Source organism: Gossypium raimondii, chromosome 10 (genome assembly GCF_025698545.1).
Source record: "Gossypium raimondii isolate GPD5lz chromosome 10, ASM2569854v1, whole genome shotgun sequence".
NCBI classification, from domain to species: domain Eukaryota; kingdom Viridiplantae; phylum Streptophyta; class Magnoliopsida; order Malvales; family Malvaceae; genus Gossypium; species Gossypium raimondii.
Genome location: NC_068574.1, coordinates 51046342 through 51064208, shown reverse-complemented (window position 1 = coordinate 51064208; position 17867 = coordinate 51046342). Strand labels below are relative to the sequence as shown.

General features: G+C 29.7%; 2 protein-coding genes across 3 annotated transcripts; one reads left to right on the top strand and one right to left on the bottom strand.

The window, feature by feature from the left end:
• The first annotated feature begins 8697 nt into the window (after window positions 1-8697).
• Window positions 8698-10195, top strand: LOC105776752 (uncharacterized protein At5g39865). Its single transcript, XM_012599644.2, has one exon. The coding sequence runs from the start codon at window positions 8947-8949 to the stop codon at window positions 9766-9768; it is 822 nt and encodes a 273-aa protein (XP_012455098.1). The 5' UTR covers window positions 8698-8946; the 3' UTR covers window positions 9769-10195.
• Window positions 10196-12011: 1816 nt separating this feature from the next.
• LOC105776751 (probable ADP-ribosylation factor GTPase-activating protein AGD11) lies at window positions 12012-16688 on the bottom strand. 2 transcript variants are annotated; one of them, XM_012599639.2, is made up of 11 exons: window positions 16541-16688; window positions 16366-16443; window positions 16157-16276; window positions 15458-15568; window positions 15005-15089; window positions 14468-14543; window positions 13823-13986; window positions 13500-13728; window positions 13080-13196; window positions 12862-12957; window positions 12012-12552 (listed from the first exon to the last, which is right to left on the bottom strand). In XM_012599639.2, the coding sequence occupies exons 3-11, from the start codon at window positions 16197-16199 to the stop codon at window positions 12271-12273; spliced, it is 1203 nt and encodes a 400-aa protein (XP_012455093.1). In that variant the 5' UTR covers window positions 16200-16276; window positions 16366-16443; window positions 16541-16688; the 3' UTR covers window positions 12012-12270. The 2 variants fall into 2 exon arrangements, with proteins under 2 accessions (XP_012455093.1, XP_012455095.1); XM_012599641.2 differs by having other exon boundaries at window positions 16157-16271; window positions 16541-16604.
• Between the last annotated feature and the right edge of the window lie 1179 nt (window positions 16689-17867).

The following is a 17867-nucleotide window of genomic DNA, read 5'->3' as shown; positions in this document are numbered from 1 at the left end:
TTAATATTCAAATTTAAATAAGGTGTTGTTTGATAAACTTAAAAATTAAGTGCTGACAAAATAAGTGTTGAAAAACTAAGTATTGAAAATTTAGGTACTGAATTTAATTTCTAAAATCATTTGATATATTATTTAAAATTAATTACGAAATATAATTATATTTTTTACAAATATAGATTTTAAATTATAAAAGAAATTCTACATTTTATCCTTAATTTTAAACATTTCAAATTATTCTAAACAAAATCAAATTTTAAACATTAAGATTTTATATGATAATATAATATTAAACTAAATAAACTAAAATTAATTAATTGAAATATCTCCACTAAGTGATAAGTAGCTTTCATCTACTAATCATTTTCTATACTTTTTATAAAAAATTCTATCAAATTGTTTTGTTTTAGATTATCAAACATGTGTAATTTTTTTTAAATTATTGAAAATATTAATTTTCAATTGATTTAATTTTTCAATAGTCAACCAAATAAGCTTAAAAGTAATATCGATTGAACTTTAATTTTCAAATCAAATCAATAAATTTATATAATTAAAAGTAGAAAACTAAATTTCAAAAATCTAAATGTACAGGGACTGAGTGCAGAATTAGACGTAAGTTATAATATAATATCGTTTTAAGAAATATTTCCAAGAAAAAAATCCAGTTTTTTTAACGGGTCTTGGCATCGAGCGGTCCAATTTTATGAAGTAGGCTTGCTTTATAAAATAAGAAATTGATTGGCAAAATAAAAGTTAGTTGGGCCGAACTGAGCCAAATTCTGGGCCGAGCCGGTATATCTTAATTTTCACCCTTTTTCGTACAAACGTGATCGTTATACAGCAATTGGTTTCTTCTGTTAATAAAAATAAAAATTAAGGGCTTGTTTAGTATTGCGGTTGAAAAGTACTTTTAAATATTATTTATCAGAATTAATTTTGAAAATTTTGATTTTAAATTTAAGTGTAGTATTGCTGTAAAAAATACTTTTAAAAGATAAAATGTATATTTTAGACATAATGATGTTAAGGAAGAAAAGATGTATTTAAATGATATTAAAATTCGTTAATGTTATTATATATGAAATACATCAAATTAGATTATAAAATTTTTATTGTAACTTATATTAATATTTTAATACATGAATTAGAAAAGTTAAATATATTTAAAATAAATTGTATTAATTTTTTGTAAAATGTAATTTGAATATATAAACCATATTAGATATTAACCTAAAAAACATAACATTAACATAAAAAGCATACCTCGAAGGAACAAAGATCAAAAGATGTATCTTTGAAGAAGGAGGACAAAGGAAAAGTAGTTCAAAGAATTGCTCCAGAAGTTGAAAGAACTAGAGAAAATGTTATTTTAGTTGGTGTGTAGTAATCAAAAAATATATTGTTGGTGTGTTTAAATGAGTGCGAAAAAGTAATTCGAAACCAGGTTGCAGTAAAAGCTCAAAATTTTCTGCTTCTGCATTTGATCAACTTTTGGCATTTGAAAAGTACTTTTTTCTCTCAAAAGCAGCTTGTTTTGGAATGTTTTTATCTCAAAAGAGCTTTTTGTCCCAAAAGTGCTTCTTAAAAGTATTGCTAAACTAGCCTTAATAATCTGACTCTAAATTTCTTTTGGTATCTTTTAGGAAAAAATAAACGTTCGATCAATAGATGATGGGTGTCAAAACCACCAAATATAATTTCCTACACTCTAACATAATTAAATAGTGGTATAAAGTAGTAGGATCGATCCCACAGGATTGGGACTCCTAATTTTCCTATTTACATAATCAGATTCCTAAGTCTAGACAATTGTTATGCTTAGGGGTGTTCATTCGGTTAACTGACCCGAAATAACATTAACCGAATTAACCGACCTTTCAAAATTTTTAACCGTTAACCAAACCGAAATTTTTCAAAAAAATTAACTGAACCAAAATTTTTTCGGTTAATTCGATCGGTTAACCGAAAATTATATGTTTTTTATTTTTGGTTAAAAATTAACCGAATTAACCGAATTATCCGAATTAAATCACTACATAATTAAATTATTTTTAGACTTTTAGACTTTAGTTTTAGTTTTAGTTTTAGTTTTAGAATTTTATTTTTATTTATTAAATTATTTATAATTTTTATGATTGGTTGGGTTAGGTAATTGGGTTGGGTTGAATACTAGGGTTTAAATTAGGTTTAGGTGAATAGTGGGCCTATTTATATATTATAATTTTATTTATTAAATTTTTTGGTTAAACAGAAAAAATTCGGTTAACCGACCAGTTTCTAACCGAATTAACCGTTAAACAAAAAATTAAAAAAATTAATCGACCCCCGATCGAAAAAATTCGGTTAACCAACCGATTAACCGAATTCAATCGGTTAACCGAATTTTTTCGGTTTTACCCGAATTTTGCACACCCTTAGTTATGCTCACGACCTGTGCGTTGCAGAGCTAAAAAAACTAAAAGGGGGATTTTAGTTGATAAAAAAAAATAAAAACAGAATTATGATTGCAAAATAAAATTAAGGAAATTAAATTAAATCGGTGAATCAAATATATTAATGCTTAACCTCAACCTCGGTACACTCCAAAATTGAATCGATCATTGAAAGTAAACTTTTCTTTCCAAACGATAAGCTGGTTATAGCGGTCAAGGATGCCCCAACCACTAACTTCTCCTTGACCTACAAACCAACCTTTATTGATTATCTAATCACGTGACACGTGTCCGCAATTTAATATCTCAACAGACTTGCGATCTAGAAAAGCCCCAACTCGAATTAACAACCTTAACCACGTGGGTCATTTAAATTCGATCACTGTCTCCCTTGATGGAATCCAACTGGCTTTTCCCAATTGAACACGCCAACTTATTCGAGAGAATTCGAACTCGACAGACGACCGTCTCGTTTTCCCAACTATATGTGAAACAACTCCAACCCAACGCACGCTTTTTAAATGGATGATTATGACTATCCCATATTTCGAAGAGATAATGAATATTGCATTGAAAGGTTTTAGTGCGGGTTCATATCTCACGATTTTTAAAAGGAATGATAACCGACCTAAGGCTAAATAAGGTTTTGTTGAGCATTAAATTAATCATGCTCAATTGGGGTTTAAAAGTGGATTTGAGTGTAATTGTGATAGGTGAAAAAGGATAAAAGGCATACAAAGCAATTGAAACAAAAGAAAGAAAAAGAAGGAAATTGACAAGAAACTCAAAAGCTACGGACGTTGGATGAGATAAAAGAAAGCATTAATTGTATTTAATTCCATTCAAATCTGTTTTTTTTCATGCCACCAATATAAGGTATTTATATATTTAGCATAATTCCTCTTAATAATATATCAACTAAAATCAACTCTTTTTTTTCTATTTATAGAATTTGACAACTTCAAAAATGTGATTTAATCAGCCACTAATTCAGCCATTTTTTCAATTCGGCCTATTTTTTTGCTTCTTGTTCCAATTTAACTTTGCTTGATTTCTAATTTTGGCATTCTAATTTCATCCTTGATAAGATTTAAGCAATAAATGATAAATTTAACAGTATTCTATTAAAAATGATCCAAAAAATAGATACATTAAAAGCACAAAATTAACTTGCTATCAATAGACGTTTAACCTCTCTCTAAATTTTAATGAATAATGGATTGACCGTGGTTATACTAATTTAACTAATTTGACTTAAAATGATAATTAATAATGTATGCACGTGAAAACTGCATATTTAAAATATATATATGTATGTGAAAATAACATCTATTAAATAATAAAACATATAATTTAAAATAAATAATAATACGATATATACAATATATACAAAATTAAAATAAAACTACTTGTTTAAAATGTTGTCATATTAGGAAGCTTTAAAATATTAAAATACCTATATCGTATTAAACTAATTCTAAACAAATATATGTTTGAAGATTATAAAAGATGTTATGTACCGTGTAATAATTTTACACAATTCTCCATATGTTGCCTTATAATTTCTCGAGGTTCATAAAATTGCAAAATAAATTTTGTGATCATCAAATTTTTCATTAAAATGTAGATCTTATACTAAATTTATTTCAAAATCTTATTTTTACTATATAACAATTTTGTTTGAATTGGACCGGATTGGTCGGATCGAAAATCAATCAGGGGACCGGTTCGAAAAGTGACTTTAAACAAGTTAGATCAGGAACCAGTTGTACCATTTAAAAACCGGCTGAATAAAAAATTTTAAAATTAAAAATTTTAATACGTTTTAATCAAACCGGTTCGGTTTCAAAAAAACATTGTCATGTAGACTTCCTCTTTGATACAAGGTTGTTGTAACTGGACCAGACTAGTCGGTACACTGGTCTGGATAAAGAAGTTGAATTGGTTGACTTGCGAAACTGTACAAATTGAACCGAGCTAAAAAAAACATTTATTTTTATTTTTATGATTTTTTAAATAATTCATTTAATCAAACCGAACCAACTAGTCAAACCAAAAACTAGTAACCTAACAGCTCAACCACTGATCCAATTACAAAAACATTACTTCGATATGATTTTTGTACGTAATTGAAATATTAAAGATCCGATTAATTTTTAAAATATAAATGTTTCAATAAAACAAAACTATGGTGGTTAAAAATATAAATTTTGCCCCAAATTTTTAATATAGAAGATGTCATGAGTTATATTTGAATGCAATCATAATCTTCTGTGAATATATTTCTGCTATTTTTACCTAAACTTAGTACATCAAATATAATATATTGGCTTAATATACTTTTATTTGTGAGCATAATTAATACATAAATATCATATTTCTACATTATATTCAGATTTTGATTTATCGTGACTCCTATCAACAACATAAAATTGTATCATATAATTAGGTATTTTATTTGAATATGATAAAATAGAAGATAAGAAGGTAAGAAATGTAACTAAATCACACCACTGCACCATTGGGACAACATTTCCCTATATTTTATAAATGATTGATTGAGTCTTAATTTGATTGGCATGGACATTATTGTCAATACATGAGGATGTGAGTTCGAGTACGTTGAAGCGCATTATCCTCCTAATTATGAATTGGGGAGGGGTTATAGGTAGTTTTAGGCATCATGTCAAAAAGAGCTGATATGATAATAACTTATAATGAGATTATTTAAAAAAACTATATTTTATAAATGAGTTTTATTAATGTATATACTATCATTTCAACCAAAACTTGTCGCTTTAAATCGTGTTTATCTATAAAATGAGATTAGATTAATTTAATTTGATAAATTTGCTAAACTATAAATATCATAAATTTGATCATTTAAGTCTATTAAACCAATAAAAAGGGAGTTCGAGGTTTTAATAAAAGATTTTTTATAAATTTGATTAATGTACATAAAATAAATTGAATAAATCTATTTTTATATATTTTTATAAAGGCTTAAGGGTGTAAAAAGTTTTTAAATTTTTTCAAAAAAAGTAATTAAGCCCCTGATTTTTTTTTTGCTCAGTTGGGCACTTGAACTTTCAAAATGCATCAAAAAGACCCTCAAAAATTTTCAAAAAAGAAATTAAGCCCATGCTCTTATTAAAAATTATAAAAAATAAAAATAAATTTTAGAAAAATATAAAAAATTAAAATTTATTAAAAATTAGAATTTCTTTATAAAAATCATAAAAAATTATAAAATTTTATAAAAATCATAAAAAATGACCCTTAGTTTTTTTTTCAATTAAAGTCATCACGTGTCGCAGCATAGTGTGACATGTGGCGAAAAATGATAAAAATAAAAATCAATAAAATTATAGAAAAATTATAAAATACTTCTTTTGGTAGGATAATTTTATAATTTTTATGAAAATTATATTTCTTTACCTTTTGTATAATTTTCTTACGACTTTATAAAATTTTAAATTTTTTATGATTTTTAAAATTTTTATGATTTTTAAATTTTTACAAATTTTATATATTTTAATGATTTAATAATTTTAATAATTTATAATGAATTTATAATATTTTATTTTTATTAAAATATAATAATATTTATAGATTTTATTGATTTTAATTTTTTATAATTTTAATAAAAGCAGGGCTTAATTATTTTTTTGAAAAGTTTGAGAGTCTTTTTTATGTTTTTTGAAAGTTAAAGTACCCAATTGAGTGCAAAAAAGGTAGGGCTTAATTGTTTTTTTTTAAATGTTTGAGAGCCTTTTTGATGCATTTTGAAAGTTCAAGTACCCAAATAAGTGTGGAAAAAAAGCAAATGCTTAAATTTTTTTTTAAATTGAGGGCTTTTTGCACCCTTAAGACTTTTATAAATGTTTATTTTTATTCATAATCTCTCAACTCTTAAATCAAAAGAAAAAACATACTTAAGCATTTAAACTCATGTTTTCCTAATTAATAGTGTCACTAAATTAAGGCTCAATCAACTAATCTTGTTGTCTTAATATAAATATAAAAGAACACAAAATATTGATTTTCATGTAAAAATAAATGGATTAAATAAAATAAAATAAACTAAAATGAGAATGAATAAAAAGGCTTAATGATAAATTTGGCCACTAATGTTTGTATGTTTTGTCAAAATGGCCTTAATTGTATTTTGAGTCTTTTTATTGAGATATAATTTATTACTTAGATAATCCAACAAGATAATTACATGTGGAAAAAAACATTAAATTAAAAAATAACTCTTAATTTAAACAAATAAATGTAATTATCTAAAAAAATTAACTCAATAGAAAAATTTCTCAACAAATGTACAAAGGTTGATGGCAACAAAAAAAAAATTAAAAAATACAATTAGAACCATTTTGACAAAATATGCAAACGTTAATTATCAAATTTATCATTAAGCCGGAATAAAAACATCAACAAAAATTTAAAATTGAAGTAATGATTTTAGCTTATAACTTAATCAAAACTTTAATCCGCCCACCAGCTCCCATCCACTTCATTGACTTTGAAATGAGTCATTAAAAGCCAAACATCAGTTTTCCATTCAAAATTTGAAATTGTTAACATAATGGTACAGTAATTCATTAAGAAAATAATGGTTGAATTTCTTTTAATGAAGTCATGTGGATTTAATGTCAATTTTAAATAATATTTAATAATTTTATCAACTTTATTATTCCGAAATTTCAATTTAATTTGGTCACTATGGATAAGTTGACTGAATTAAAATTATTTTCCAAATATTTTCAATATTAGGTCTAAAACTTTTAATTCTTTTATTTATATTAAAAGGAAAGAGAGTAAGGTTTAATTAGTCGACCATAATTTCTTTGGTTAGGGTGTCATGTCTCATTTGTTTATGATTCCTCTGGACTTTGGATAAAAGAAATATTTTTATTTTATTATAACGGATCATTTATAGTTAAATCGAAATAATAATAAATTTTTTCTTCAAAATTGTTTTGATTTAAAAGATAATGTTGTTATTTCGATCTCTTTATTATATTCAAATTTGAGATATAGGCTTTGTTTTATAGAGTGAGAAGAAATTTAAAAACATGGAAAATCGAAGAGGTAAAAATTAAAATGATGGAAAACATAATTTTCTTTATGCTTTGTAGAGTTAAAAATGAAATAAAAGAAAAGAAAATATTTGAAAATATATAATTTTGAATTAATATACGTATCTATCTTATTTTCTCTCTCTCGTATTTCTAATTTGGAAGGATTGATTTTTATGCATTAGAATAGAAAATAAACGTCCTTTCTTACTAAATTAATGAGTTTTATTGGTGAAGCATATACGGTGAAGGTGAACAGCTCTCCAAAATTAAATTAAAGAAAATGGAAAAATGCACATTATTATTCTTACTAACTAAATTGGAACTTACTCATTTAAACAATTTGGATTATTTTAGATAATTTTATCCAAAACTTTTATTTCCATTTTTATTTTAGATATGCTCAATCCAAAAACAATTTTAAAAAAATTAAAATTTAAAATTTTTTATAATTCCATTTATTTTATTTCTCTATATATTTTCCTTTTAATTGTGAATTTATTGATTGTGGGCAGTAATTTCAAGCACACAGTAAAATTGTGAAAAAAGAAGAGAAACAGTGGGATGAAACTGAGAGAGCACACTGTAAATAATTTATATTTACCATTTTATGACTACTATTATTATTAGGATTATTTTTTAAAAAAAAGAACGAAAGTGGAAAGTGTTATACACGTGAGTTTATTGTGAATAAAAAATATATATAAATAGACAAATGATTTTGTTCCAAAAATCACACCCTTCAAAGAACGGCAAAAGCCCAAAAACCGCGTCTTTCAAAAGAGACAGCTTCTACCTCATTTCCTGTTCACCTACACAGTAAGTTTTCTCTTTCATACATTATATATAATAATTTATTAATTAAATTAATTAAGAAAAAGCTTTTTTAATAAAAATTCCTTTTTATCAGGAATTCTTTTTTAAATATTATTTTAAAATGATATCTTATCTGACCGTTTTGTATCACATAAAAATAAAAAATTACTTTTAACGATAAATGACGTAAGAAGGACTAAATAAATATACCTGAATATTATTTTAAATTCAAATTTTTTGAAAAATATTGTTTTCAGCAGATTTAGAAAAAAATTTATTTGATCAGTACAAAAAAAATGGTTTAATAAATTATTTTGTAAATTTAAAATTAAGCAACATAGAAACAAGAAATATTTCTTGCTTTGCTGCTACGCCTACAAAAAAGCAAAGCTCTCCTTTCTTCAGTTACCATTCTCCAAATAAACAATTAAAAAAAAAAAAGCTAACAAGAAGAAGCCTTCATCTTCTTTCAACCGATTGGAAGGGATTCTATTTCTTAGTTGTTTTATCAACGAAATCAAGAAGAACCCAAATCACAATTCCCAATAATCTTGATTTTTTTTCCGGAAAAGTTTGAATTTTTCCGTTAATTTGCGATTTTTTTATCTGGGTCGATGGCAGAAATGGAAGACAGCAAGGCGAAATCATCATCTGGGTCGTTGTTCTTCAATCGTTCGTTCACGATGAACTCTACGGCGGCAGCTGAGTCGAATTCCCCCAAATTCCATCTCCTTCTCAACAGCCCGTCGTCTCTCAATCGAGCAGCTTCCATTTCGAGGTTTTACAATTCCTTCGATTCCGTCAAAGGTAAAGTTAAAAAGCTTTGCAATTTGTTCGAATCCGCTAAGTCTTCGTCTTCACCATCGAACTTAGCCAGTCCTAAAGAAACTTCTCCCAAAGTTGTTTTGAGACCCTCGAAATCGATTGCGTATTCGTCTTCGTTTTCTTTGAGCTTTAATAACTCTTCGATAAGGTTACCGGGAACTGAAGATCGAATTGTTGTTTATTTAACTAGTTTGCGAGGGATTCGAAGGACTTACGAGGATTGTTATGCTGTTAAGATGATATTTAGAGGGTTTAGAGTTTGGGTCGATGAGAGAGATATCTCCATGGATGCAGCTTACAAGAAAGAGTTGCAAAGCGTTTTGAAAGAGAAGACAGTGAGTTTGCCTCAGGTTTTTATAAAGGGCAAGTACGTTGGTGGTGCTGATGTGATTAAAAGCATGTTTGAAGTTGGGGAATTGGCTAAGATTCTTGATGGGTTCCCAAGGAGACAACCTGGGTTTGTTTGTCAAGGTTGTGGGGATGTCAGGTTTGTGCCTTGTTGGAACTGTAGTGGGAGTCGAAAAGTGTTTGACGAAGATGAAGAGTTGCCTAAAAAATGCTTGGAATGCAATGAGAATGGCTTGATTCGTTGCCCAGATTGCTGCTCTTAAAGCTTTGGTACTTGCATGGTGCTAAGGTATATTTAGAAGTTTTCGTTTTCGTTAACGAATGTAGGTGTTAACGAATGTAGATGTTGTGTTTAATGGTCTTGTGTGTCGGTATGAGCCCTTTCAGTAGCAGATTTAGAAGCTTGTTAATGTAGATGTCGTGTTTAATGGTCTATTGTGTTTGGCATGAAACGTTTTGTTAGCAGAGAGCTGATGATCGTTCGTTTGTCATGTTCAACTGGATGTTGACAAATAATATTGTAATGTAAAATCAAAATGCCATATTTGGTTCTGGCATTTTGATTATGGAGGAGATCCGAAATTTCTCTCTCCCATATGGTATTGTAAATATTTAGTGCTATCTTAATGTAATGGACTCACATATTTTTGTGATAGATTATAATGAGAATAGAATATTATTTATGCTTTACTTCTTTTCTTGAATTCACTTTGTAATCAAAGAAGCTGCAATGCATATATATCTGGATTTTCATTTGTTCATACGGAACTAATTTCTTGTTTATTCAAGGCCTTGAACTCAATATACCTAATCGCTTATTGCTCTGGAATTATTCCTACTTTAAGGAATGAGTGAACTGTAAGCAAAAGCTGCTTTGTGTGTTGAGTGCATAGATTGTGAGATTTTAGACAGATTGATGTCTAGATTCTACAAATGTCGACTATCTTTAAGCATGCATTGATTTGATAACCTAACTACTTTACTTTGTACCAATTTTCTATCAATGCAATTCAGTCCTTGTGCCTCTATATTGATATGCTAAGAATTTAGAGATGCTCCAAATGGTGGAATAATTTGGATTTTGGAGTCTGTAAAAGTGTTAGCAAATTACTACGTTACTTTGACTTGGATGTGACAGTATGGGTATGCTTATTGTTTCCAAGTTTTTCTGTATTTGGAGGCTCATAATCTTATATCTTATACGGGGTTACTTAACAAAATTGAAGAGTCGTAGAAACATATCATTGGATGGTGTATAATACTTCTATATTGTTATATTCATTCTATCCCTTTCTTCTGAGGCAAATTTTTAATATGTTTAAGAGCCATGAGTTACATGATTAGTGCTAAACTGTAGTTGTGTTGGTCTATGAAGTATTTCCTTTAAATTTGGTTTATAGGATTTTCTGGGTTGTGTTTTCATGACAAGTCTGTTCTACCTAAAAGACTGTTCTTAGTTTGTGCCCAAGTTATATTGTACTTTATCTCCTGCATGTTTTAACTCTTGATTACTGATCGATATCAGGGCTGTTATGTCAAGGATTATTTACTGTTTTATTTTCCAGCTATGTTAGTTCCGACTTTTCAGTTCACTTGAAGTATCTGTGTGGGAATACGATAATACAAGGACTTTTTTTTGGGCCACACAATGCGAAGACCCTTTACACTTATCTGTGCCTGTAAACAATAGCTTTCCATTTTCTGAAGGTAGACCTAAATTTTGGATGCTTCTGGCCTAATTCCCTTCCCCTTAGTTTGGTCGGGACAATCCATTAGTTTGGTCGGGACAATCCATCTCCATCATAATTCAGGTGAGCAGTCACCATCATAACTCCTTAGGCTTGGAGTAGGCACTAATCACCTCATCTTCAATCCTCTCTTTTCCATCAGTATAATATTCCAGGTATGAATCAATGAAAAGAGAGCATTGTATACATGAAGTTACTAACATTTAGGCGACCACTTGCTATCCTTAAGAGCAAGCATGAAAGAGCAACTGATACTCTAGCTCTTAAATTAACCAGAACACTGGGATTATCTTTCAGAAACTGCACCATTTTACGCCTCCATTTTCCTGCATTCCAACATTGGGAGTACATTCACCATCAGGATGGTTGCCATGGAAATGCGCCTGTAATCCTTGAAATTAGGCACGACTATAATCCTTGAAATATATTAGCTCCATTGGAGTATCAGAGGCTTATGTTGTTCCGGTTCTCCATTTTCATTATTCGAAAGCAGGTATGAGATATGCCTTCGAAATATATGAAAAGACTAAAACATAATAACTTCTGTTCACATTCGAGTCTGAGTAAAGAACAGAAAGAACCATTCTCCATATTTTGGCATTTATATTCAATACATATTTAGGCATAACTCTCACTATATTAGCTCCGTTGGAGTATTTGAAGAGGCTTATGTTCTTCCAACACATTCGGATATAAGTATGAGATACGATCCTCCGAATATATGAAAAGACCAAACATACTCATATATGCCGTTCATATTTGAGTTCCAGTAAAGAACAGAAAGAACCATTATAAAGAAGAAAGCTGAGGAGTACAAATGAGTGCTACAAAATTATACACATTGTTTCACACTATAAAATGGGGTTTTGCCTGCTGCTTTATCATCACCAAGCCATGTTTAAAACCTTCTATGATGATGTTTTCCTAAAATTACACGTATCCATTCAAAGTGGTCATAACAAGCATATTTTCGGACATTCTGATATGAACCTGACTATTTTTCCTCCCTTTTACAAGCTATTGAGTAAGCGGAACACATTCGAGCTCAATCTCAAGCACCCCTCTCTCTACCTTTTGTAGCCGAAGAGAGATATCCTGTTTTACTTTCCCATCTGTCACAGTAATTATACCGTCTTTTTCTAGGGTGTTGTCTTTGCTCGCAACCCATTTCCCTAGCTGCATTGATTCCTGAATCTCTGAACGCTCATGGGCTTTTGCCGCAGCAACCAGCGGTTGAATGTCAATCTCTGCTTCCCCCATAAAATCGTCATGTGAAAATGTATCTTTATCATACACAATCTGCATATAAAGGTCCGGAAATGTGTTAAATATGAGCACTTAGGGAAAAACAAAAAGTTAGAACAACATAAAGGCAAATTACCACTATCTAACCAGGAAACGTTTCATTCTTTTGGACAAAAGCAGGAACTTATAATTATAATGTCTTGGTAGAGATTTAATCATTTTCTCTAGAAGTTCATTTGATCAAGTAAAGATATTCTTAATGATTTACAGGCAAACATAGTACTACCAGTGTAATAAAACTTGCGTTGCGAAGTGTCAAAGTATAGTCATTTCGTGCTTTTGTGTTAAAAAAATCCAACTCACCACTTTCAAAGGAGGAATGCTATCTGGAATTGACAACATTAGGCTTTCGTTCCAGACCGGATTTAGGTTGTTCTTTATGACTCGGGTCTTGACTGACTGCAAGAAAAGAGATTTACTAAGAATTCAGATCATTTATGACAACTTGCTTCCCTAGATTTGTCCGTTTCAGTTCAAGATTTAATAACATCATCAAATTTGTGAAAAAGATAAAAGCATACTTGTTGACCCAACGTGAGCATGACGTACGGATCGCTGGTAACCATATCCCGGACAGCTAGGTTGGTGCCTTTAACAACATTCACCTTAATCATCCCAATGAATTCAACCATACCTGCCTATAAACAGTACATTTAAAGAAAAAATAACATTCAGTAACACAGTTAATTTGCAGAAATAACTTCATTGAAGGCTTTTCTATGATCATACTGATATTCCCAGAAAGCTAACATGGAATAACCGTGCTGTAGTACCAGTCCAGTTAATTTGGAAGGATATGAGGCATAGAAGATTGTATCAGATTTAGAGATATCAATTTTTCTTACTCCAATATGCACCAACTAGCTAGTTCTTGCGGAAAGAAGTGCTTCTGGAATCGGAAAATTAAAATAAGCATTGGTAAAAGAAAAGGTAATAATTACCAATGAGTTGCTCTTCCTTACGGACTTGTGATGATCACTGTCTCTTCTTCCCCAGCTGTTTCTAAATTTTTGCCCGATACGATGTCTGGTCGGCTGTTTCTCATACTGTCTTTTATCTTGACCAAACAGGTTGGACAAAGAACCCTGTGAGGAGGAAGACAAAGTCCGTTGAGGAGAATGGGGGTCATGTTTATTGCCATCGAAAAATTGCAGCATCTCGTATTTTCTCCTAAGCATTCAAGAAATAAAATACTCAGAAAAACGAATTAAGTGTTCTAGCTAGAAAAAGAAAGAAGGTATTGGCAAGTTAATTTTGGCATTACCTAATGAAATCGGCACGCTCCTCATTGGATGAATCTGGTGACGGCTTTTTGAGGTTTTCAGGAATGAGAGCTTCATATTTATTGTTTGCTACATTATTGCCACCCAAATTTACCAGAACATCAACTTGTTCGTCTGTCCATTCATCGAGCTTCACTGATAAAACCTAGCATAATTGCGTTTCAAATGAAGAGTCGGTGTAACTTAGATAATCAAAACACTACAACATATCACAGATCAATGACCACGGACTGGTTGAATAGCCTCTATTTGGCAAACTTAAATGCAGAGTATCTATGAGAAAAAAATTACTAATACAGCAAGGCCGGTAATTTTATGTGGCAACTTCCAGTTACCGAAGATGGTTAATATGTGCAAGTCCAAATAATATGAAATAATTTTGATTCTTGGCTTTTCGTGTTCTGCAATGACAATGACTGTACATAGCAGACATAGGGATGGCTGATTCACAATGCTTTAATGCAACTAAATCAAGGTTTTATACCAGTAGAATCCTTTGACTATCGTATTTAAAGTAGTAATTTCTACTTAGAATAAGTTTTAAGAAGTCTCGCTAAATACACAATGTAATTCAATCCTTTAGAACCTCATTCAAGTAAAATATGAGCCAAATCCAAGAACCATACCTTTGATATATGTACTCCGAGGCTTCTATGAACACCAGAGCATTTAATACAAATAAAAACTCCAAGTGTTAATGATCTGATATGCAAGAAAAGGAAAAACAAAGTAAAAAAGAAGGAAATGTCGATTTAATATACCAAACTTAAGCACAAACAAAATGGAAAAACACCTGAAAAGGGCTAAGAAATGAATTACTGCCACTATTACAGATATTGGGACAAACTTCAATGGAAAAAGAGAGATAAAAAGTATTTACAAAATAGAGCATAGACATATGCGGCATGGACTCAGGATAAGTGTCGGATATGGAAATGCTACGTGTCCAATACCAATATGCTCAAAAGTATGAATTCAGTTTCAGTACAAGAATTCACCCCCGGAAAGCTGGGAGACGCATTCACGTCACTCAAGAAAAGAGTATTAAACTTGAAATGGAGTTCCATTAAGAAAGATACAGAAGCTTAAGTCTTGAGAAATCCAAATTATTTCCTAAAAACGAATAAACCAAACTTTATAATAAATCAAAGTACTTCACTTACACCCATTTTGGATCTGGGGTCCCGCAATCTGCACAAACACCGTTCCCAGACTCTTTCAACAATTTCTCCAGCCTCCCTTTTGCACCTATTTAATGAACAGTAGAAGTTAAAATTTAGAAATCAGGATAAAATTATATAGCTGTACGGGAAGTCAAATGAGATACTACTGCTACTATAGGTTCCGTATTCGAACACGGACTGAGGTCCTCAAAGGGATAAACCAAAGAATTAATCCAAATGCACAAAGGCAAACACGAGTGCTTTCACAAAACTACAAACACAGGGTTCTGTAAGTATATAAGCACTGGAAAGGCATCCATGTTAGAGACCAACATAGTGTAGCGTGATGGAATTAGGTTCTATGCCCTTTGACGCATTTCATTTTGCAATTGCTATTTTTCATTTTCCATTCGATATGCTTAAGCGTAACATTTGAGTTAAAGACCATCATACCAGAAGATTTGCACGACTCCCTAAAATTCCAAGGTGTACTATCTGCATCACTTGGTCGATTCCAATATGGCTGTTCCGCACATAGGAGATCATATAAGCGAGAACCGGATCCTACATGTGCAACACAATGAATAAACCAAACATATTATCAGAAAAATCCAAGTTCCCGGCCAAATGTCATTGAAATACTAATAGGGGAACCGCTAAAGGAAGTTCAACATGTCATAGTAAGGAAACAATTAATCACAAGCTCACAAAACATAAAAAATATATGTATAAGGACTCTTGGCTTCGGTTCAACCAAAGGTATCATTAGTCGCCAAAATCGATCCAGAAATAGAAGATCACCATCAATAAGCGCAATCGTCGGCAACGGACGATTAAAGAAATTCAAGAATCTAACCTATTATTCAACATATGAAGCTAAAATGTTTTGTTTTCATTTTCCCCCCAAACTCAGGTAAAACATAAGCCAACATGGTTTCCAACATAGTGTTTTTTGTCAAGAAATCGCAGCCAAATCCATTGCCTTGGCAACAATTTAGATGATCTGATGTTATGAATGTTTTTCATTGCTTTCAAATGCCTTCTTGTTTTTTTCATAATCATTCAAAGTAAGAAATTATTGAAAATAAACAACAACATCAAAAAGAAGCAAGACAGCCCTTTTGTCTTTAAATGGTTTGCATGAATCATTACCAGAAGGTGGTTTAGTATCAGAATTTCCATGTTGGGTAGACATCTCCAGCCTTCAAATTTGAAGACCCTAATCACTGCTATTATTTGGAAAATCCCATTTATGACTTCTTTAAATCTGCACTAAAATAGCATAAAAACATCCATTAAACAAAGAAGCAAAATACAATAATTAGAATCCAAAAACAAAAAAGAAATAAAAAAGTTCTTACATTCTAAATATGTGGCTTTTTCTGTTGAAAAGAAGATCATCGGAAAGAAGAATGATGAACCTTTGATCAAGTTTTCTTCTGCATCAAATATATTATTTTAAAAATAAAATAATGGTATTTAAAAATTGAAACAAAATGCCAAAAAACAAGAATTTTAAAAAAGGGTTGTTCTTACATAGTTGGGAAAACCAAATTACAAAGTCAATGAAGGGTTTGCATAGGAAACAGAGAAGTTTTAGTTGGAAAAGAATTAAAGAAATGGATAAGGGAAGAAAAAAACAGAAGAAGAAGAAGGAAAATATTACCTGAATTTAAATATTTTTTATAAAAAAGATTTAAAATAGAATGTTGAGGAATAATACCCTCAGAAAAGTCAAAGTCGTAATTCTGGCAACTCAAAACTTAAATGCCCTTTTTTTGTCGGTTGTCTTCTTACCAGACGCACTAATCTAATTTTTTCACGCGCATTTCGTGCGCGTGACACCACCCCTCTTTTTTATTTATTTATTTAATAATTTGCTTGTATATAATTTTCAAATCTTAACCTATCAATCTTTCTGTTAGTTTTTTTTCCCCTAAACCATGGTTAAGAGTGAAAAGAAAAAATAAAGATTTGCTTCGTAAATCTGTTCATAAGTCAAATAATCCAATTAAGTTTGAAATCTCATTTGAATTATGTACGAAGCTTAAAAATAAGTTTAGACAAATAAAATGTCTATTTAAAATATGAATTGGTTTATGCTAACTCAACTTGTTTTATACTTTTGTATTATGTTTTTTATGTATATATCATATATTTTATATAACATAAAATTAAATATATAATAACATAACATAATGTAAATATTAAAAATATGCTTGATGTTAAATTAAAAAATATATATATTTAGACGAGCTTAAAACATGTTTGGGTCAATCATTTACAAATATGAGTCACCTTGAGCAAAATTTTAAGCTTATATTTTGGGTCAGATCAGACTTGAGCAAACACAAAGTATACTAATATTATACACAAGCTGGGCATGAACCTAACATGGTCTGGTCCATGAACATCTCTAATTTCAACCCCATTAAGAAAAATATATATTTTTTAAAAATTAGGTGGAATTGAGAATGGGCTACGGAGATTTTTGTGTCTCGTTTCAATATAATTATTAAAATATTTATATTTATTATAAATTTTTTAATTGAGTTAATGTCATGGGTTAATTAGATACCAACTTAGATCATGTTTGATAAAGTGTTGAAAAATTCAATCAAATAAAATTTAATATTCTTAGAAACTTGATTTTTAAACGAGTTTGATAACCCACAATGAAATTTACTATAACATTTCTTCAACAAAAAGTGTGAAAAATGATAAGTAGATAGAGACCTACATAGCACTTAATAGAAAATAAATTCAGGCTTTTTTACATGTATAATGCAAATAAAAAAATTTAAATACTGAAACGGTATATCAATACTATTATTTACTAAAATTTTATGTTTGAAACAATAAC